The sequence below is a fragment of the Myotis nattereri genome (assembly GCF_964212035.1).
Source record: "Myotis nattereri genome assembly, chromosome: 20".
Lineage (NCBI taxonomy): Eukaryota > Metazoa > Chordata > Mammalia > Chiroptera > Vespertilionidae > Myotis > Myotis nattereri.
The window spans coordinates 359,241-381,460 of record NC_138096.1 but is presented as its reverse complement, the minus strand read 5'-3'; the positions used below and the strand labels follow the sequence as shown (position 1 = coordinate 381,460).

Sequence of the window (22,220 nt, the reverse complement as noted above, 5' to 3'; positions counted from 1 at the left end):
GTTCTGAGCAGGACTCGCCTGGAAATGGAGCGAGGGACAGAAAGGGATTGTGAAAATCCCAGCATCTGTAGGATTGTTTAATCAATCCATGTCTGATTTCACCATTCTATTACTTTTCTTTAAAATATGTGGAGCATTTTCAGAAAGTTATTTGTGCTGTGTCTTTAGGGAGTTGGTTGAAACGTAGTACATTATCTATTCATTATTATACAGCACAGGGTCAGGTTTTATTTGCAATATATTTTTATTGATTTCAGAGAGGATGGGTGAGGGAGGGATAGAAACATCAATGAGACAATCAGTGATTGGCTGCCTCCTGCCTGCCCCCTACTGGGGACCAAGCCCACAATTGGGGCATGTGCCCTTGACCGGAATTGACCTGGGACCCTTTGGTTGGACCGCAGTCCAACGCGCTATCCACTGAGCCAAACCGGCCAGGGCCTCACCATTGTCTTCTAAAACACTAGCATAGAACTTGGCACAGAGTAGGTGTCCAATAAATATTTGTGGAACAAATGGTTTCACCATAGCCATTCTGACCGGCTGTGTCGTTCACAAAAAGTGAAAGCTGCAAAAATTAACAAAAGCGCACGTCACCGTACTCCCACGTTGTGTCAAGACTTCTGAACCCCAGAACCCCTGAAGGCCGTGGAACTGTCTGTAGTGGCTCCTGTACCTCTACGCCAACCATCCTGGGCCCCTGGGGTGTGGGCGAGCTGGCAAAACAAAGGACAACACACCCGGCCCGTGTAACACCCTCACTCGTCTAACATCCCCGGGGCCACAACCAGGATAAACACGCTCCACGCTGAACGGTTATTTATTTTTCAGGTTTCAAAGGTTTCTAAATACATAGGCACAAGCGGAATAAAACAAACTCCACTTAGAGGATCTGTGTAGGGCAGGAAATATAAATACACAAGGTCTGTTTTATGCGAGGCAGAAACGGTTGCGCCGTCACATACACCGAGAACACGGGAGACAGGCGGGCGAGCTGGGCCACCCTGACAGAGAGCAGTGACCGGGAGGGACTGGGACCGAGCCCTAGACGCCATCGCAGAACCGCTTGCCCGGGCCTCCCGGCGGCTCCGCCTTCCTTTTCGGTGCTGTGCCGTGTGCTCCTGCATCGCCGGCCGCAGGCGGGTTCCCAGGCACCTCCTCGTCACCCTACGGAGGAAAGCCCGAGGCTCACACCAGCGCCAGAGCCCTGCGGTGTCACCCCCAAGTGCCTCCTTGCTGCCTCCTGCACATGCTATTCCCTCCACCGACATCTTCCTTGGTTGCGGGCACATCCCCAGTAGGGAGTGTGCAGGAGGCAGCTGATGGATGTCTTTCTCTCATCGACGTTTCTAACTCTATCCCTCTCCCTTCCTCTCTGTAAAAATCAATAACATGTATTAAAAAACAAAACAAAACGAAATCTTAGGGAAAAGAATCGGAGTCCCCTCTCGTCCATCTGTGCTGCCGCCCAAAATATGAGTTACCCCGCGGCTGCCCGCCCTCTAGGGACGTCAGTGGGTGACAAGAGTTAGGAGAAACCTTTTGCTGAGTCATTAGAAGTCTGCAGGCGGAGAAGACGCCCACACTGGCCTAGAGCGTGGCCCCGTACAGATGTGGTGAAGGCACATCCACACGCGCCTACTGCAGACCCTCGTGATGGGCCGACGGCGGCAGAGCACCAGGCCTGCGCAAACACACCTGCTGCTGTCTCGCGTGCTGCTCTGTCCACCGCCTGGCGTTGCTGAGGAAGACGGGCTTGTTGTATTTGAACTCTGAGGACTGAGAACCAGAGGGAGGAGTGAGTGGAGGGAAAAAGGACCCCCCGTCAGGGCTCAGCCACCTCGCTGACGGGGCCCGGGGTCCAGAGAGGAGACAAGGACACTCACGATGTCGGCCATGAGCGGGTCGTCCGGGTTGGGCTCTGCCATGAGCAGCTGGATGGAGGCCAGTACGGTGGCGATGCTGAGGGAGGGCCGCCAGGCGCCCTGCGTACACAGATGCGGTGGCTTCGTGACCCCGAGCGGGAGACGGAGGCACCTGCCTGGAGCCACAGCCCCGCAGCCCGCCCGCCCCCTCCGCTCACCTTGGGCGGCAACTTGAGGACATCCAGGCAGATCCTCCCGGCGGAGTCGATGTTTGGATGATAGATTGGAGTCAGAAACCGGATCTGAGGGGGCTCAAATGGGTACCTGTGACAGCGACGGACAACAGAGAGTTTATTAAGATGCTGCCTCATACCAACAGCTTCCTGGGGACCCCTGGGGAAGACAGCCTTCGAGAGGCAAACCTTTCCTCCCCCCACTTTTTTATTATGGAAATTTACAAACAATAGCGAGGAGAAATGACAGCATATAGACACTCATCTACCCTCCACCTGGATCAGCCACTTCACCCTCGAAGTCAGTGGTTCTCAACCTGTGGGTCGCGACCCCTTTGGGGGTCGAACGACCCTTTCGCAGGGGTCGCCTAAGACCATCGGAAAACACATATATCATTACGTATTGTTTTTGTGATTCATCACTATGCTTTCATGATGTTCAATTTGTAACAATGAAAATACATCCTGCCTATCAGATATTTACATGACGATTCATCACAGTAGCAACATTACAGTGATGAAGTAGCCACGAAAATAATTTTATGGTTGGGGGTCCCCACAACATGAGGAACTGCATGAAAGGGTCGCGGCATGAGGAAGGTTGAGAACCACTGCCCTAAGTCCTTCACACAAAGTCACGGTTAGACGAGGATTAAAATCCAGGCCCTCTGCCCACTGCGCGGCTCTGGCTCCCAGTCGCTGGGCTCTACCCTGGTGGTTTAGGGTCTGACCCACACTGACCTCTCAGGAATGGTCACTTCCAGCGTGAATACTCCTTTTTCATAAGGTGTGTTGGCCCCACCTATTATTTCTTAAAAGGAAAAGGAAAGACCGTTCAGAGGCAATCGGATGATCTGAATCACCGCCCACGTGGACCTGTGAAGCCTGCGGCCGTCGCGAGGACCTGGGTCGAGGACTGGAAGTCTCTCTGGGCTTTAACCTCTCTGCACACAATCCACCATGGACCCCAAAAGTGTCACACTAAGGAGGCACAGAAGATCAAAAGGCGGAAGCCCCAGCCGGGTGGCCTAGTGGGTCGTCCTGTGCAGCAAAAGGTTGTGGGTTCAATTCCCGCTCAGGGCACATACCTCGGTTGCTGGTCAGGGGCACACAGGAGGCAACCGATCATTGTTTCTCTCTCTCTCCCTTCCTCTCTCTAAAAATCAATAAACATATCCTTGGGTAAGGGTTAAATTAAAAAAAAAATTTAAAAGTGGAAAATGCTGGGCACAGATCCAATTTGACCTGCAGACTGGCCTTGTGTGGACTGAGGATTCTAATCGTTTCTGTCTGGCCTCACAGGTATTTGAGATGCTGATCTTTGGTCTAAACCAGGGGTGGGCAAACTTTTTGACTTGAGGGCCACAATGGGTTCTTAAACTGGACCGGAGGGCCGGAACAAAAGCATGGATGGAGTGTTTGTGTGAACTAATATAAATTCAAAGTAAACATCATTACATAAAAGGGTACGGTCTTTTTTTTTTTTAGTTTTATTCATTTCAAACGGGCCGAATCCGGCCCGCGGGCCGTAGTTTGCCCATGGCTGGTCTAAACACTGCTTCAGAGCGGATGCCCAGATCTTGGCTACAAACCAGCAAAGGGTAGAATAAAGGGCAAAGGAGAAATGTCCAGCAAACCTTTGCTAAATGTAAACGAGTTAGGGGAGGAAGATGGTGGGCGCTTTGACATCGAGACTGTACCCCACGTGAGAAGGGAAAATGTTCGCATTTCAGCATGGCCTGCAACAGGGTCAGGGGCCACCTCCCGATGACGGGACACCTACGCGCTCGCAGGTCACCCATCTGGTCCGCGTCTTGCCAGCAGGTGATGCCGGGAGGTGGCTCAGTGGCCAACAGGCTCAGCTCTCTCTTCAGCCGGGAAGCCCTCTGCATGGTCCCCTCGTCCCGGGAGCCCTGCTCCGCTCACTCCACCACGTGAAAGGCTGGCGAGGAGAAAAACAGCCACACTGCGCAGTCGGAACGGTGACTGGGGTTTCCAGCACATGGTTTCAAACTAGGGAAGGACAAACCGATCCCTCGTATGAACTCCTATTCCCAGATGGGAGTCTGAGTGTTTTTCCATTTCCTTTTCGTTATCGAGTCAGGCAAACAAATTTTATAAATCAAGTACGGAAGATGCGAGCAGTTCTACCTGCAAACAGCAAGAACACTAGATGCTTAAGTGAACGTGTCTCCACGGGCAAATTACACGCCCACAAGGCAGAGCCTGGGTCTCCTCGGGCTGCCCCTGCCCCCTCAGCACGCCTGGCACACACGGGGACCGACACATATGAGCGGTGGGCGGAGCAAGGACAGCGACACGGAGTCACCACTCAGAGGCATTGTAAGCTGATGCTTAAAGCTCTGAGGTGCATGTGAATATACTGATTTCTAACCCGAACCGGAACGATGCTAATAATGCATCTACTTTGGGGGTGTGTGTGTGTGGGGTGGTTGGCAACTCCCAGAGCCAAGTCACAAGTAATTAGTTTATTCTTTCCCTTCTAATCCCTCTCTCCCCTTCTATTCGGCTACAACGTCCGCTACAAAGTGGATTAGAAGCTGACAGTCTATGAAAAGATGCCCAGCACCCTGAGTCCCTTGGACGTGCGGATGGAAGCCACAGTGACGCCCTTCACAACCGCTGAGATGACATCTGAGTGTGGGGGTGGGGGGAGGAGGGACACAGGAGCCCCGCTGGCGTTTACGTAACATCGACTGCCTTACGGCCCTCGACTCCACACCTGGGTTCACACTCAAGAGAGTGGAAAACATACGTGCACACAAACACCGGTACGCGGACGTTCACAGCAGCATCACTCGTAACAGCCGACAGGAGCAATCCAAACGCGTCGGCTGCAGAATAAACAAAAATGTGGGTTTACTTTAACGGATCTTGCATTTTTGTAGCATCAAGAGGGACCCGAGGCACATCTCCAAATTGCATTTTGCAGCATTTTACGATGAAAATTAAATGCTGCAGTAAGTATGAAGATTCAAAGACCTCCGAGAGCCCAGCTGGGGCGGCTCAGTGGTGGAGCATCGGCCTAGGAACCGGGAGGTCAGGGCACATGCCCCCCGCTGCACTCGATCCCCCAGTAGGGGGCATGCAGGAGGCAGACAATCCATGATCTCTCATCATTGATGTTTCTCTCTCTTACTCTCCTTTCGCCTCTGAAATCAATAATAAAAACATATTTTAAAAACAAACAAATAAAAAAAATAAACAAATAGCCCTAGCCAGTTTGGCTCAGTGGATAGAGTGTCGGCCTGCGGACTGAAGGGTCCCGGGTTCGATTCCGGCCAAGGGCACATGCCTGGGTTGCGGGGTCCATCCCCAGTAGGGGGCGTGCAGGAGGCAGCCAATCGATGATTCCCTTATGATTGGTGTTTCTATCTCTCTCTCCTTCTTCCTCTCTGAAATCAATCAATCAATATATTTTTTTAAAAAAATGATAAACAAATAAATCAAGCGCGGGTGTATGACACCGGGACGCGCTGCACAGGCGGGAGTCAACCCCGGCCCCGCCGCCACGCCCCCCGCCCGCGCGGCCTGGGGCTCCGACGGGCTGTCCCGGGCGGGTCCCCGCCTAGTTCAGTGGCTTCTCGGCCCGCAGCGCAGCACCCAGGCGCGCGCGGGGCCCGAGCCAGCGCAGCCGTCCGCCCGACCGCCCCGCCTCCCCGCAGGCCGGCCGCCCCGACTCCGAGGGCCCCTCCCTGGAGAGAACCCCCACGTCACGCAGGAGCAGGGCGCCCCCAGAGCCACCGGCCCTCCCCTCCCCCGCGACCCGACCCCAGCCCCTCGCCTTCGCGCGAGGACCACCTACCCGCGCACCAGCCAGCCGGTCCGCCGCCACCGCGCATGCGCCGCTCAAAGGTGGGCGTCGCCCCGCCTCCCGCCCGGCGCGGGTCGCGATTGGCCCGCAGCAAGGCGGGGAGACGAGCGCAGCCGCCCATTGGCCCGCGCGCTGAGCCCGCGGGTTCAACTGGCAGCGCGCGAGACTGCGGGTTCAGGTGGGGCGCGGGGCTGCTGGGAGCCGGCGTCCGGCGGGGAGGCCGCTACGGCTATGGCTACCGGGCGGGTTACCGGGCCGGCCGGGTGGTCCGAATGGAGACAGACCTGAATGGCAGCCCTCGGAGGGACAGGGAGGGGAGCGGGCAGCCTCGATGTGCAGCGGGGCGGCCGCGGTCCTTCCCGGGACACGGAGGGCGCGTCCAAGACCGCGCGGATGGACGTCGAGGATGCGGACTGAGCCCTGCGATCGTTCCGACTGGTAGACCTCAGAACCGAACCGGCGGAAATCGGGACCGGACTCCGCACTGACTTCCAGCTCCGACGCTTGGGTCCCGAGCCGGGAGCACCTGTGGACCGCTAAGCCGCCGTGCGAAGGCTGGCACCTGGTGGACCCCCCGAGGACTGGGGTATGGGAACCCCATGGCATGTGCTCTCGCCCCGCCCCCGCCCCGGGGACCCTCTCACTGGTCGTAGGAACGAATGTGGCCTGTGAATGACCATCGCGAGGAGCCTGGTTCGGGCTGCCTTCCGTTAGGTGGAGGCGTTCTGCACTTGGGGCCCATCATTCCGGAGTGTCGGCTGTTTATGTGACTGCAGGTATGTTCTGCTTCCACCCACCTGTGTCTTCTCCTGTTTTCCTCCTACCCCAACTGCAGTCGGACCTCAGTGGCAGCTCTGTCTTCGAAACCGAAATGGATTTCTTTCTGGGTCTGTTCTCTTTGAAACGTGTCTTTAAAAAATGTCTCTTAGGCACTAACTGGTGTGGCCCAGTGGATAGAGGTTCGATTCATCAAGGGCATGTACTTGGTTGTGGGCACATCCCCAGTAGGGGGCGTGCAGGAGGCAGCTGATCCATGTTTCTAACTATCCCTCTCCCTCTCTCTCTAAAAAAAATCAATAAAATATATTTTTAAAAATGTCTCTTAGAGAACGCAGGAACTGTGTTGAGTCCCGTGGAGAGGAGGGAGGAGGGATGGCGTGAGAAAGCGAGCAAATACCTGTAGTTTTGACAATCCACCAAAGGATTGGATTTAAAAATAATAATAATAAAAGAACCCCACGGGTTACATGTACAGTGTCCATGCGACCAGCAGAGGGAAGTGTGTTCACTGGTGGAAAGAGAGGCAGGCTGAGAGATTGCGTAAACGGCGTACAGCTGTCATTGCTTTTACTAGTAAAGCACCTTTGATGTTTCTCTTGGAATTATCGTGTTTTCTTGGATTGCAAAATCCCCATTATAAACCGGTAAGGGGCCAATCCGCAAATGCTCTTTTTTTTGGGCACGAAATTCGCCATTTTTTAAGCGTAAAAATATCTACGGTGTTAACAGCTTCAGAAAATTTGACATATGGAGTTTTGAAGCTTGTCAATACAACAAAACAGCGGACAGATCAAGTTGCATATGTAACAACATACGTGTGACTCCCATCTATTGAGAAGAATCCGCATTATTAACCGGTACACCTAGTAAAATGAAAATTTTCAAACATACTGAAAAGTTTGAAGAACCGAGTCATTGCATATGTTCTCTTTCTTTATGGGTAACACATTTAACTAATTTTGTTCAAGATTAAGGCGTTGGGGGGGGTATGGTTATTAAATCAATATGACAGGTTTTATAACCAAGTTCACTGTGAATATGAAAATGTCCAACTTGCTGCCTTAGGGGTTTAGTAGTATGCTCCACTATATCTTTTTTGTAGCTTTGGGTGGGTGGGTGGATGGGTGGGTGGGGCGGGAATTGTGGACAAGATATCCATTCTGTTTCCTACGACTTTAAGATTCCTAAAAAGGGTAGAGGAAGAGGAGGGAGAACCAAGGGACCTTAATATTTATTGGGAGCTGATATACACTAGGAGCAGTATTAGGTGTCCTTCCATACATTATCTCATTTGATCCACCTGGGTACAGTGAGGCATTATTTTTCCTACTCTACAAATAAGGACACGGACTCGGAGAAGTCAACGAACTTGTCTAGGGCTGAGGATTCATGTGGATTTAAAGCTGATGCCCTTCCCACTACCTGGACGCATCCTTTCCAGGATCTTTTCATGTTCAAGGTGTTTGTGTAAAACATGCAATACTGTATGTGTGTGCCTGCTCCTCCCCCCCATGCACATTGACACCGTGATTAATACAGGTTAACGTATTCTATGTTACGATGTGAATAAAACTCTAGATTCAGAACCAGCTTTGTCTAGTTTTCCCCAGTAGAAAATAGGATAATTACTGCCTCTTTTCCACTTGAAAGGGCTGATGTGATCATTAGGGTGCCAAGATTAGTTGGTGGTCAAAACAAGAATAAACTACGACTCCCAAAATGCCCCAAGAGCCAGCCTCGGGTCCGAGAGTCACTTCCAGCTTTGGGGCAAAGGTGACCCCACGGGGTCCGGCCGCGAAGCAGGGAGCCTCGGATTCTCGCCCCTTTCCTGATGCATCCAGGGATTTGTAGTTCCCTGCAGGCCGCAGGGCGCCCTTGGGGGGCCGGTCTCCGACTACAAGTCCCGTGATGCCCCGCGGGGGCGGCGCGCCTGCGTGCTGAAGCCGAGGGCGCGCGCGGGCGGTGCCAGCGGCGGCGGAGTAAAGATGGCGGCGCGCGGGTCTCCGCCTCCCGCTCCCGGCTGACGCGCTCCGGGGGAGGCGGCGGCGGCCACCCGAGCCGCGGCTATCCCGTGCGGCAGTGCGGCCGCGGCCGCCGGCTCGAGCGATGGCCGAGCTGGGGCACCTGGGCGGGAAGCGGGCCGAGTCGGCGCGCGTGCGGCGGGCGGAGCAGCTGCGGCGCTGGCGGGGCTCGGAGACCGAGCAGGAGCCCGCCGAGCGGCAGCCGCGCACCCGCCGCGGGGCCCCCCGCGTCCGCTTCGAGGACGGCGCGGTCTTCCTGGCCGCCTGCTCGAGCGGGGACACCGACGAGGTGAAGAGGCTCCTGGCCCGCGGCGCCGACATCAACACGGCCAACGTGGACGGCCTGACCGCCCTGCACCAGGTACCGCGCGGGGCTGCGGAGCTGCGGGTCCCGGGCCACGTCCGTCCGGGCGGCCACCCCTGGAGCCAGGCCTCCGCCCGGAGGAGCAGGCTCCCGCCGGGCCAGGGTTTGGATTTCCCTCCACCTCCTCGGTTGTCATGGTTACTGGAGACTTGGACGGGGAGGGCTGGCCGGGATTCTTCGCTGGCTGGTCCAGCGTCCGGGCACCGGTCACTCCGGGCCGTCAGTGTCGCCTGTCAGGTCCCCTGCAGAGAGTCCAGCCCCTGTAGCTGTGGGACCGAGCTCTCCATATTGGCCCGGCCGGTGAGGCTCGGGGGTGAGCGTCCACCTGTGAACCAGGAGTCAGGGTTCGATTCCCGGTCAGGGGGGGCGTGCAGGAGGCAGCTGATCGATGATTCTCTCTCATCATTGATGCTTTTTATCTCTCCCTCTGTCTCCCTTCCTCTCTGAAATCAATAAAGACATATACATATTTTTAAAAAGAGCCCCGTATTGGGTTAAGGAAGCAGGTCTTCTGAACTGGCACCTCTTCTCGTTTAGCTGATTTGTGATGGTTCAAAACGAGCTCGTCTCCTGCCGGCTGCGAGCGGCCAGATCTCAGCTGTGGGTGTCCCCGTCTCCTCCTAGCAGCGTCAGCTCCCCGCGGCCGCCGGTGGGGAACCAGCCCCCTGAGTCACTTAGGTTTGTTTGATTCTACAGACTGGCCTTTCTTCCTTTCTCTCTGTTTTTTTCTTTTATTTTTTATAAGCCCTCCCTAGACATCACATACCCTTATATAGCCACAGCGCAGCGGCCGTGGATAAGGCGACGCTTCTCTGCTTGATAATAACCCCTTTCCTGCTGTCATCTTATGCAACACTGTTCTGTCTCCACGCCCGTCATCACTAAGTCCCGCCCCCCAGGTGGGACTTCATCCTTATCTTGGGGAGCTGAGCCCTGGGCACCCACTCTTAATCTCTCTTCTTTTTCTTCTTCTTCGGTCGGTGCAAAGTGAATGTGTTGGCATGAGAATTGGCTTCTAAATGATTCAGTCTCGTGCCACCCACTCCCCTCAGCGTTCAGCCAACAGCTTAACGTTACTCCTCACCATGCCTGCCGCCGCCCTTCTCTTCCAGGTGGAAGAACTTCTCTTCTTTTCACCCCATTTGTATCTTTTTCTTTCCTGCTCACAACAGCCTCCGCCCCCCCCTCCCCCCCCAGGTAGCAACCAACACCCCATCCAGTCCTTTGTTGTTTGAAATTACTTCTTGTCTTACCTCCTGCCAATCTCAGCAGCGATCCTTGGAAGTAGGTGTGGCAGGTCGTGTTGTTATTCCCATTTTACAGGTGAGGGGTCTGAAACTTGGGAAACCATTACTTGGATCAGAAAGGAGAGAATTAGGTATAGACTTTTCAGATTTAAATGTCAGCGCTTTCTATCCCGACAGCTGCGGATTTAAAACAACAACAGTAACAACAAAACACCTGCAAGTGCCATACAGCTGGCCCTCCGAATCCTTGGTGCTGAGGGCGGACTAAGGGACTTGAGCGTCCTCGGACTTTGGTATGCCAGCGGGCCTGAACCCATCCCCCACAGACACTGAGCGGGACTGTGAGCCTTCCTCCCACCTTACAGGGCTAGCATTGGCATGAGCAGGTGCAGTCAACACGAGACAAATTCAGCTAAAGATGAAGCTTCTGGAAGATTGTAGCTCAAACCTGCCTCTGTTGAGAAGCCATCTCTTTGTCTGAATCAAGAAGAGGCCTTTATTGGCTCACAAACTCTGACAGGTCAGTTCCTGCAGTTACAGTGCCTGTCCCCACGGCCTGAAGAATCTCAGGTCCATAACGATTATTCTCCGAGTGTGAGACAAGCGCCAGCAGCTGGACTGCCTGCTTCATCGCTGATGGCCCTTCTGTGAGGTGGACAGTGGCTGTTATCCGAGTCACTTAGTTAGACATCCATCTGTTACACAAGCGTGATATGGATTATCAGGATAACTGCGGCCTTTCTCTCTTTCCTTTGGCCGTGGCCTCTTGACCGGCTATGGATTATCATCTTGGTGTGTTGGGAGAACCCTCAGGTGGTATGGGGGGACGGCTTTTCTCCTTCGCCCACAGGTGACCGTGGATGATTGGCACCTCAGGTTGCAGTGCCTTGATGCTACTTTTGACTTGGAGACCTTCCTTGGCAGCCTTTGCTTAGGCACGAGGTGCTGGAGTCAAAGATAACAGGCTCCGGGGGCCTATTAATAATGCTTGAAATAGACTGGGGAGGAGGATCCAAAGGGAGACCTGCTCTGATGAAGCCTCCACGCTGGTGCAGCCAACAAAACGGGCGCCCTTCGGGTTGGAGTCTTTGGTGGAAAAGGCATCAATCGGATGATAAAACCCTTGAAAGCAGTTGTTTGCTCACAGAGGAATTCCCACTTCATCTGTGTATATACGTTATAGGGCACAAAGTGTGGGCTAAGAATTCTGGGTAGGCTGATACTTCTGAAAATATCTTGTCTTTTTATTTATTTTTTTATTTTGCAAGTTGATTATTGTCACCTATCTTGGTATCCTTGGCATTATGATCTTGGTGCTTAAGGTCTAGATAGAGGCTCTTAAAACTGTATCTACTAAATTATTGGACTGGAGTGGCAAGTGCTGGGACTCGTGAAAGTGAATGCTGGCTTCTTCCTCCAGACCATGCTCTGTGGGCACTCGGGTCTGTGCTCGGCATGGCGAGCTCACTGTCGGTCCACCAGACCCTGCCTCTAGACCTGCCCGACAGTCTCCATCTGGAGGGACACCTCAGGACAGAGGCCTTCTCTCCTTGACGCAGACATTCGGGTTGGTTTTGGAATGGGCTCAGAGTCCAAGTTTGGATCTCAGGGTCACCCACACTGGAATTCAACTCCTAGTAGCCTGTCACTCTAGAGCCGCCTCAATCCTCAGGGAGATTAAAATTATCCCTGTCTCTGGAGGAGAGGCAGAGAAAGGGGCAGATGAGGGAAGGAGAAAACTATCTCTGTTCCGAGTGGTAGAGTGAGACAGGAGACGACTGAGATCATGTGTTCAGTTCAGTACAGAGCAGCACGTATGTGTGCCAGCTCACGTGGGAGCATGAAACTTGCATTCCGACCCTTCTCTTTCATTCCAAGTCCGTTCCGTCTTCCCTGACAGTTCTGGCTGTGCCGTGACTCCTGCCTTCCCCCGTGGCGGTGGATTCTGCTCAGGGACGGGACCCCAGGCCCAATGGGGAAGACTCCTGTTGCCTCTCACTGTGGGCATGAGAACGTCATCGTGGCTTTTTTAGTAGTTTGCCTCTTCAGGTTGGTGCGGATGATGCATCAGACCATGCTGGGCATTTGTAACCTTTGAAAGAGCAGTGTCAGTAGAAACATGTTTTTGAGGACTTTTGTGGAGACTATATGAAGGGTTTTCCGACTAAGCATCATTTGTTAGTCTTTCTGTTTACTTTTGGAAGAGAAAAAAATAGATCTGCCATCAGTATGCTTATGATTGTAAATTAGGGCCCAAAATACATGAGAAGGCGCCTGAAGGGTTGTTCCTGGCCACTTCAAGCGGCTTCATTGTCTATGAGTTACGGGTGTCTTAGGCCATGATCAGGTGGTTTTCATAGACTGTGAGTGAGCATGTGTTCAGACCATGTCTGTGGAGCTTCCTTGGAACTTAGGGTTGTTGTATCCATAAAATTGTATTGGGACACATCTTCATTCCCTGGCCAAGTATTATTGTCTCTGGCGAACACAGCCTCACCTGCTGGCCGGGTGTTGTCTGTGGCGGACACAGCCTCACCTGCTGACCGGGTGTTGTCTGTGGCGGACACAGCCTCACCTGCTGGCCGGGTGTTGTCTCTGGCGGACACAGCCTCACCTGCTGGCCGGGTGTTGTCTGTGGCGGACACAGCCTCACCTGCTGGCCGGGCGTTGTCTCTGGCGGACACAGCCTCACCTGCTGGCCGGGTGTTGTCTCTGGCGGACACAGCCTCACCTGCTGGCCGGGGGTTGTCTGTGGCGGACACAGCCTCCCCTGCTGGCCGGGGGTTGTCTGTGGCGGACACAGCCTCCCCTGCTGGCCGGGGGTTGTCTGTGGCGGACACAGCCTCCCCTGCTGGCCGGGGGTTGTCTGTGGCGGACACAGCCTCACCTGCTGGCCGGGGGTTGTCTCTGGCGGACACAGCCTCCCCTGCTGGCCGGGGGTTGTCTGTGGTGGACATAGCCTCCCCTGCTGGCCGGGTGTTGTCTGTGGTGGACACAGCCTCCCCTGCTGGCCGGGTGTTGTCTGTGGCGGACACAGCCTCCCCTGCTGGCCGGGGGTTGTCTGTGGCAGACACAGCCTCACCTGCTGGCCGGGGGTTGTCTCTGGCGGACACAGCCTCCCCTGCTGACCGGGGGTTGTCTCTGGCGGACACAGCCTCCCCTGCTGGCCGGGGGTTGTCTGTGGCGGACACAGCCTCACCTGCTGGCCGGGTGTTGTCTCTGGCGGACACAGCCTCACCTGCTGGCCGGGTGTTGTCTCTGGCGGACACAGCCTCACCTGCTGGCCGGGGGTTGTCTGTGGCGGACACAGCCTCACCTGCTGGCCGGGGGTTGTCTGTGGCGGACACAGCCTCCCCTGCTGGCCGGGGGTTGTCTGTGGCGGACACAGCCTCACCTGCTGGCCGGGGGTTGTCTGTGGCGGACACAGCCTCCCCTGCTGGCCGGGGGTTGTCTGTGGCGGACACAGCCTCCCCTGCTGGCCGGGGGTTGTCTGTGGTGGACACAGCCTCCCCTGCTGGCCGGGGGTTGTCTGTGGCGGACACAGCCTCACCTGCTGGCCGGGGGTTGTCTGTGGTGGACACAGCCTCCCCTGCTGGCCGGGGGTTGTCTGTGGCGGACACAGCCTCACCTGCTGGCCGGGGGTTGTCTGTGGCGGACACAGCCTCCCCTGCTGGCCGGGGGTTGTCTGTGGCGGACACAGCCTCACCTGCTGGCCGGGGGTTGTCTCTGGCGGACACAGCCTCACCTGCTGGCCGGGTGTTGTCTCTGGTGGACACAGCCTCACCTGCTGGCCGGGGGTTGTCTGTGGTGGACACAGCCTCACCTGCTGGCCGGGGGTTGTCTGTGGCGGACACAGCCTCACCTGCTGGCCGGGTGTTGTCTGTGGCGGACACAGCCTCACCTGCTGGCCGGGTGTTGTCTCTGGTGGACACAGCCTCACCTGCTGGCCGGGTGTTGTCTGTGGCGGACACAGCCTCACCTGCTGGCTGGGTGTTGTCTGTGGCGGACACAGCCTCACCTGCTGGCCGGGCGTTGTCTCTGGCGGACACAGCCTCCCCTGCTGGCCGGGGGTTGTCTGTGGCGGACACAGCCTCACCTGCTGGCCGGGTGTTGTCTCTGGTGGACACAGCCTCACCTGCTGGCTGGGTGTTGTCTCTGGTGGACACAGCCTCCCCTGCTGGCCGGGGGTTGTCTGTGGTGGACACAGCCTCCCCTGCTGGCCGGGGGTTGTCTGTGGCGGACACAGCCTCCCCTGCTGGCCGGGGGTTGTCTGTGGTGGACACAGCCTCACCTGCTGGCCGGGGGTTGTCTGTGGCGGACACAGCCTCACCTGCTGGCCGGGTGTTGTCTGTGGCGGACACAGCCTCACCTGCTGGCCGGGTGTTGTCTCTGGTGGACACAGCCTCACCTGCTGGCCGGGTGTTGTCTGTGGCGGACACAGCCTCACCTGCTGGCTGGGTGTTGTCTGTGGCGGACACAGCCTCACCTGCTGGCCGGGGGTTGTCTCTGGCGGACACAGCCTCCCCTGCTGGCCGGGGGTTGTCTGTGGCGGACACAGCCTCACCTGCTGGCCGGGTGTTGTCTCTGGTGGACACAGCCTCACCTGCTGGCTGGGTGTTGTCTCTGGTGGACACAGCCTCCCCTGCTGGCCGGGGGTTGTCTGTGGTGGACACAGCCTCCCCTGCTGGCCGGGGGTTGTCTGTGGCGGACACAGCCTCCCCTGCTGGCCGGGGGTTGTCTGTGGCGGACACAGCCTCCCCTGCTGGCCGGGGGTTGTCTGTGGCGGACACAGCCTCCCCTGCTGGCCGGGGGTTGTCTGTGGCGGACACAGCCTCCCCTGCTGGCCGGGGGTTGTCTCTGGTGGACACAGCCTCCCCTGCTGGCCGGGGGTTGTCTCTGGTGGACACAGCCTCCCCTGCTGGCCGGGTGTTGTCTGTGGCGGACACAGCCTCCCCTGCTGGCCGGGGGTTGTCTGTGGCTGCTCTCACACTACAGTGAGTATTTCCAAGAGGCCGCACCAACCTTCGCTTTAAATCAGCGCACTAGGCCATCCCAGTCCACCTGGTTATATAACCGTGTAGAGCACATGTGCTGATAACAATACCTGGACTTACGTGCGCTTTCCTTTTACACATCGGGCTCAGCTCTGCCTCAGGTGCCCTCAGCCCCCCTGGAGTAGAGGAAGGGCACTGTGCTTTCTGCCTCACAGCGGGCACGGGCTGCGGAAAGATCGATGCGCTGACGTGTGTTCCTCTCTCCTGTACAGTATCTTGTAACGTCCCTGCTCTGGGCTGAGGTTTGCCCTCTACCCCTGTCCCACATGGACGTTGCTCAGAGCATGGGCCCAAGGCCACGGCATCAAGGAGATCGCTGAGACGGATGGGAGAGCAGGTGACACGCTCTCCGAACCTCTCTGCTCGGGTGTCCACCTCACTCAGCGCCACGCCCGCGGGTGCCAACAGGCTTGCCCTTCCCTCGGAGGACGGCCTTCTCATTCCCATTGCCTCGGCCCAGGACCCATGACCCTGCCCAGCCAGGCTTAGTGGGGGCCGGGGACAGCTGTGAGGCGGCTGTGGCACTGACTTCTTGGGCTCACTAGGATGGTTCAGGTGGGAAGGGCGGCAGGCAGCACAGCTACTCGCTGCTCAGGGTGGTTCTGGATGGGAGTCACAGGCCGGAGGAGGAAAGAGCTCCAGACGGGATGGAAACGAGCCGTCTAAGACGGCGCAGTCCCTGTGGGCAGAGGGTGGACGGTCCACCAGGGTCCGAAGCTCAGCCCTCTCGGTACTGTCCTGTTCCCTGGCAGGCACGCTAATGAGCCCGTCCCTTCACGCAGGGCCTCCCGCCCTCACCTCTGCCGTGTCTCCATGCCAGCGTGGCCTCTGGCCCTCACCCCCGCACGGTGGCCACTCCCTGCGTGGTGTCCCTGTCACGGCTCCTGTTCCCATGCAGCTGTCACTCCGAGATGCATCCCCGATGGCGTCGCTCCTGGTTGAAGCCTCAGGATGAGGTGGAGCTTTTATCAGGGGCACGGCCTGCATTGCGGCCGCCCCGTCAGCCTCGTCCTGCCATTTCAGGCTGAGGGGCCACAGGAAGCCTGGACAGGTTTCATGGATGTCCCACCCCCGTCTGAGTCGAACATTCCAGACTGCGCAGCATCCCCAAACGATCTTTTCTCTCCTTCAGACCTTCATATGCTGTTCCCTTTCCCGGACTTTGTGCACCCCTGCTTCCTCAGCTGGCTACTTCCTTCTCCTTCATGACACGGTGACCCACCGTCACCCCGGGCAGAGGTGGTGACTTCTTACTGGGAAGGAGAAGGCGTGGTGCAGTGTGATTCCTGTTGTGTGTGTCGTCGCGTGCCTCTCCCTAAGGATTGTCGGGCAGAGCATGGGCCTCGGGAAACGTGTGTCACAGGAGTAAATGGAAACGCGCGTGACAGTCGAGGAGCAGTTACTCGGGTGAACTCCTAGCCTGTGCCTGGGTAACGTGAGCCCGTCAGGGCCGGAACTGCAGTGGCTCCGCGGGGTTCTGCCCGCGCTCACGACAGACTCAGCCTCGGCGAGTGGCTCTGGGGGCAGAACCAGTCCACAGCTCTGACTCGCCCTCCTCACCCTCCCTGCCTCCCCTTTCCTACCTTAACTTACCTTTCCTCTTATTGGCAGAACCTGACAGTGGTCTGCTGGCATCTACTGAAATCTACACAGTTATTTTACATAGAGAAGCTTTGCCCTTTCTTGTTGGAAAGGACTGTCTCTGCTGACTCGTAGAGACTCCATAAGAGTGATAGTCGGAGGAGGAGTCATAATCACAGCTTCAGCGACTGTCACTTAGCACCTGACTGAGCCGGGCACTGAGGGTTTCTGCACACGCGAGCTCATTTGTAGCACCACGAAGCCGGCACTGTGGTTGCTGTGGTAATCCTGCAGTCGGGGAAATATAGGCATAACTAGTTCCAAAAACACAAAACCACTCATTAGCAGGCCTGGGTTTGAGCCCAGGAAGCCTTGCTCCATGGTCTGCCCTCGTCGGCAGTGCCCTGCACAGGGACGGGTATGTCACTGCGTCTCAGCACCTCCTGCCGTGTCGGCCTCTGGATGAAAGGTGCTGGGTGAGCCATACCCTCCTGCTGAATCTCTCCTTTCAGGGATAGAATTTGCGGGACTGACTGACACTTTCTGAGAATTTAATCTGCCCATAATTTATTTGTGGCTTTTCTTCCTCAGCCAACTCAGATCCCAGAATTGCCTGCCTTCTTTCCAGGAGGCGTGAGGACAGTGCTGACCCCCACGCCTGCCTTGGAGCTCTCGGCCGGGTGCTCGTGGCTTGGGAAACACTTGTGTGTAGGCACAGGGTGCTCTGGGCTCCGCAGGGCCGTCCTCCCCACGGGACAGCCGTTCGTCCTGCCAGTTTGGCAGCAGAGCGGACTTGGGGCTGTGGCTCAGACAGGTAGCCAGGCTACGCGGAGGCTCCAGCCCAGGCTGACGCCGATGAGCAGAGGGCAGCGAGAGTGCTGTCAGGGCCTCGTGCTCTGCAGTTAGTCTGTCCGAGCGGCCAGCTCAGAGCAGCCAATTGGGACATTCCTCCGGGGAGGTCATTGGCGAGCTGGGCGAGTGTCTGTGCACCCTATGGATGTTGAAGCAAAATTATTTTTAGGAAGAGAGTCTCAGGAACTAGAAATGTCCCAGGAGCCAGGTGGTAGCCTGAGCTTGGCCTGAGCTGGCGCTGATGCCTCTGAGTTGGCAGGTGGAAAGCATGCGAGTGGTTAGCAGCCGGATCCATGGCCTTAAATAAGCCTGTTCACTCTTCTGGGCCCCGTGCCTCCCTGTGAAAGAAGACATCCTAACGCTGTTGCTGCAGCCACCACGTCCTTCCCTCGCTTGACAGCTTTGTTATAACAGTTTTTCCAAGGAGACTCTTGGTCAAGCCGGCTGAGATGAGTCACTCTGTCACTTCGTGCCTCCCTCGCAGTGCCAGGGCCTTCTTAGTTCTGGCAGGTGCTGGGGACGCGGCTGTGGGCACTCTTGGACCCCAGAGAAACTCATGCTGGGGGTTCCCACCATTGCCAGGCTGAGTTTGTTATTCCTCAGAATCAGTTCTCCGTGAGGAACTGTGAAACGTCTGTCTGAAGAACTGTGGGCTTTGAGTAGATACAGCTTTCATTTTCTGGGCCTTTTTCCATCTACCTTCCTCGCCTTGACTTTTTAACTCTGCCTTGGTGACAGGAGTTAGACCAGACGTGCCCCCTACCCTGTGCCTGGCGGGGTCCAAAGGGAGTACCTGGAGGACAGCCCGAGTGCTGGGGGCGGGGAGGGAGTTGCAGGGAGGCAGAGGGTGAGGGCTGGGCCGTTTCCAGGACCTGCTGGAACCCAGAGTGCACCCTTCTGAGATCTAAATGTCCCCTGCTCTAACTGCAGCCAGTGCTCGCTGGCCTCAAGTCATGAATCTTACAGTCTCGGGGACAGTATGCCAGTGTACTAAGAACAACACCTTAGGGTGACCCTCCATGGAAACTTCTTTACTTCTTTGTCTCTCTGGGCTCTCCCCTGAAAGGCCGCGGGTCTGTGCCCAGAGTCTGCTGACCACTGAGGACATGATCAGCTCCATAGCTCTCACCCTCTCAGAGCCAAGCTGTCTGCCAGGGAGCTGTGCCTTTCACACGGGCTGACAGTGCCCGTGTCACCTGTCACGTGGCAGCCACTGCTGCGTGAGCCTCACTCGGGAAGTAGCTACACTGTCGTGATGGGAGTGGACAGACAGGCACTTGAAGGATGGACTCACTGGGTCGGTCCTTAACCACATACGTGAACGCTCTCGTGGGGAACATCTGCTGACAGTTGCGATTTCCAACGTTACTGGCTTGTATCGTATCTAATTTACTTGTATGAATTCTTGCCATAGGGTGAGGCTCCCTCGTTGGAGCTTAGAAAGGCTGGGTCCCATAAGCTCGTGGGTCAGTACTGCACCCTGTGTCAGGGTCAGCCCTCCGCCAGAATACGGTCAGCAGAGTGCCTCAGGGAAGAACCAGGGCCGGGTGTTCCGGGCATTTGGTATTTTGGCTAAAGACTGATAAGGAAAAACCCCTAAAAGTTTCTATAAATGTAGTTGCCTTTTAAAAAGTGGTATAATTAATTTATTTTTTTTTTAAAGAGACTCCGGTCTTTATTAGCAAGCCCTGCCCGTGGCCCTCCTGCCCCAGCCCAGTCCAGGCACACGGTGTGATGGGAGAGGGACCAGCGGTTCTACTTACAATGTGGCACCAGCTGGACTGCGGGCAGAGTCTGGACAATCTGGATGAAGGGTAGGCCCTGCGCGGTCATGCCTCCCAGGGCGGCTCCTGAGGAGAAAACGGTAGAATTAATTTTGACCACTTTTTATTTGGCACAGAAGGGAGAATCCTGCTGTGGTTTTCCTTTCTACAGGAGCAAGGCCGCGGGGCCTCTCCCGTGATGCCTTCGCTTCAGTGCCAGGGGCTTGGTTTCCGTGGCTTCTGTGAACCAATTTGGTGGCTTAAAACAGCAGAAGCGTATCAGCTCGTAGCCCTGGAGTCTGGAGTCTGAAGTTGAGGTCCTGATGGGCCGCACTCCCTCTGGAGCCCAGGGAGGTGTCGTTCTTTGCCTCTTCCAGCTCTGGGGCCCGTCGGCCTCTGTGGACACGTTGCCTCCTCCTCTTCTGTCTGTGTCACCCCCCCCACCCCCGCCTGTCTCCTATGAGGACACTTGTCATGGGATGTAGGGCCCACTTAGGTAATGCAGTGTGCTATCTCAGGACCCTATTCTATCTGCAAAGACCCCTTTCCAATTGAGTCCCTGCACAGGCTCGGAGATTGGGACATGGACCTATTTGGGGCACCATCCAGCACACTCCAGCAGTGGGAGGTTGATGCATGGGCGTGTATAGGAGCAGCATGTGCAGGTGGGGGGCAGCCGTGTGCAGCACCCCCGGCCGGGTCACCTCCATGTGCTGCAGGTCTGGGCAGGGTCTGCCTGCAGCCTGCAGGGATGACTGGGCGATTCTGGATGCCTGGGAATCAATCGAATGTGTAGAAAATGTGACTTTCTGTGCATTTGAAGCCCATTCTTTGATTCAACAAATGTTGGTGGCCAGTGCTGTTCTAGGTGTTGGGCTGCCAGGGAATACATACCCAGCACGACTGGGAAATTCTGAGCCTTTCGGGATTGGGTGTGTGGCTGATAAATGAAATCAATTATGGTCTTTACTGTTATCTCTAAGCATTTAGGGTTTTCAGCATAAAATTAAATTATATAATTTTGGGGATTATACATGTTGTTATTGCTGAGTTACATAAGTGTTAGGAGGATGTAGGACAGAATAGTGGAAGGTAGGAATGGGGGTTTATTACGAGCATCATCGCCACCCAGCACCGTATCAGCCGTTTGTTGAAATCCAGGCAGGAGTGGGCTGACACACGCATGCACACGCTCACACACGCGCGCGCGCACACACACGCAGCGTGTCACCTGCCTGGCTCCCGGAGCGGGGCTCTGAGGGGAAGGGGTCGCAGCGGATTCTGAGCCCCAGCAGCAAGGTCAGCTCCTGGAGCCGTGGCAGGCAGAGGCGGTGACAGCTGCGCTATTTTGGGAGCGGAGGAGCTCTGTCGTGGGCCTGCTTTGCAGTCCCAGGTTGAACTCTGGCCCCGGCAGCCGGCAGCCGCTGTGCCTTCGATGCAGAGCAGCGTCGGTCGGTGCAGTGGCCGTCATAGCGCTCTGCCCCCGTCTGCTGAAATCGGGTGTTTTCCTTGGAGATGGCTGGTCATTGCCGAGGAAGGGTGGCTGCTCGGCGAGGAAGCCCAGCCTGCTGGCTGCCTGTCTCTGTATCAGTGTCTCTGGACTAGTAATGAGTTACATCATAAAGCGATTGTATTTTCTTCCTTCGGCTTAGAACAAGGTGTTACTTCGGTAATATTCTGTGTCTTCACAACAGAAGGAAATGGACATGAGCCGCAGGAGAGGGAATGGGTTAAATATAGAGAATAATTTTCCCATTGATGTCCTGAGGAGCCTCAGACACTCACGTAGCCTCCTTGCCTGTTCAGGGAGAGGAAAGACCCATCCACCTGGTCGTCAGTGCAGCTCTGCGTGGGGCCAGGTGCTGGGCACGGTTTTCCGGACGAGTCTGGGTGTCCCCCATGCTGTGTCTTGGGGAGCTGACACACTGCGTGGGGTTTTCAGGGATATTCCGCTCTCCTCCATGGCTTCATCCAGTTCCTTCTAGAGGCCCCAGGAGAAGAGCAAAGAACAGACCGGTCACTCCAGGATGTTTCTGTTGGTGGGTCTCTCCAGGGACGGTTCTCTCAGCGTCGTCTTGAATCATGCCAGTCTATTCTCGGAGCTCCTGGACTTAGGAGCTCGCTGGACATTTGAGGAAGTCCCAGAGGTCAGACTTAACAAGCAGGCCCCCCAGTCCTGCTAGTTCAAAGACATTTTTAACCAACTGCCTCCCCCCTAAGATACTGAGGTGGGGTTGGCAGTGCTGGGTGAGGATGAGGACAGTGTGTGCTTTTTCCTGGGGAGTTGCTATTTGTTAGACTATTGGCTTAAAAACAACAACAGTACCAGCCACGGTCCCACCATTTATCTCCTTTCTTCCTCCCACAATCCCGTGAGGCAGGTGGTCCCCAGGCTGTAGATGAGGCCATGGCCCAGCTTCTCCTCCTCACTGAGGGATACGCGTTGGCAGAGCTGGACGCAAACCTGGGCCTGCCTGCCCCTGGGCTGGTACTGAGCAGTGCACGGCCTGCCTGTGGGCATCGGCATGACCCGCCAGCGGCCTCGTTACTGTCTGTGATGGCCGTGGAGAGTGACATCCCAGATCACCTGTAGACAGACGGGCTGGTGGTGGTTCTCTGAGACGC

At 56.2% G+C, this 22,220-nt stretch overlaps 2 protein-coding genes across 3 annotated transcripts in view; one reads left to right on the top strand and one right to left on the bottom strand.

Annotated features, from left to right (window-relative positions):
* Positions 1-804: 804 nt before the first annotated feature.
* UBE2T (ubiquitin conjugating enzyme E2 T) lies at positions 805-5,970 on the bottom strand. 2 transcript variants are annotated; one of them, XM_081114469.1, is made up of 8 exons: positions 5,925-5,970; positions 4,875-4,953; positions 3,882-4,040; positions 2,840-2,909; positions 2,084-2,189; positions 1,887-1,985; positions 1,699-1,779; positions 805-1,167 (listed from the first exon to the last, which is right to left on the bottom strand). In XM_081114469.1, the coding sequence occupies exons 3-8, from the start codon at positions 3,988-3,990 to the stop codon at positions 1,045-1,047; spliced, it is 588 nt and encodes a 195-aa protein (XP_080970595.1). In that variant the 5' UTR covers positions 3,991-4,040; positions 4,875-4,953; positions 5,925-5,970; the 3' UTR covers positions 805-1,044. The 2 variants fall into 2 exon arrangements, with proteins under 2 accessions (XP_080970595.1, XP_080970596.1); XM_081114470.1 differs by having other exon boundaries at positions 5,904-5,933.
* Positions 5,971-8,819: 2,849 nt separating this feature from the next.
* The window catches only part of PPP1R12B (protein phosphatase 1 regulatory subunit 12B), a gene marked incomplete at its 5' end in the record, with an annotated part of 64,170 nt that continues 50,769 nt past the window's right edge, over positions 8,820-22,220 (top strand). Inside the window, one exon of the mRNA XM_081114546.1 lies at positions 8,820-9,095. Within this exon, the coding sequence (XP_080970672.1) occupies positions 8,820-9,095 (276 nt within the window). The remainder of the gene's footprint in view (positions 9,096-22,220) is intronic.

Bases quoted from the DNA above. Each gene is read 5' to 3' on its own strand.
- UBE2T (XM_081114469.1), bottom strand. From the start codon at position 3,990: ATGCAGAGGGCTTCCCGGCTGAAGAGAGAGCTGAGCCTGTTGGCCACT. The intron at 2,910-3,881 runs GTAGGTGTCCCG...TTTCCTTTTAAG, and splicing joins GATGGGTGACCTGCGAGCGC to AAATAATAGGTGGGGCCAAC. The intron at 1,168-1,698 runs GTGTGTTTGCGC...TTTCCTCCGTAG, and splicing joins AGCACGCGAGACAGCAGCAG to GGTGACGAGGAGGTGCCTGG.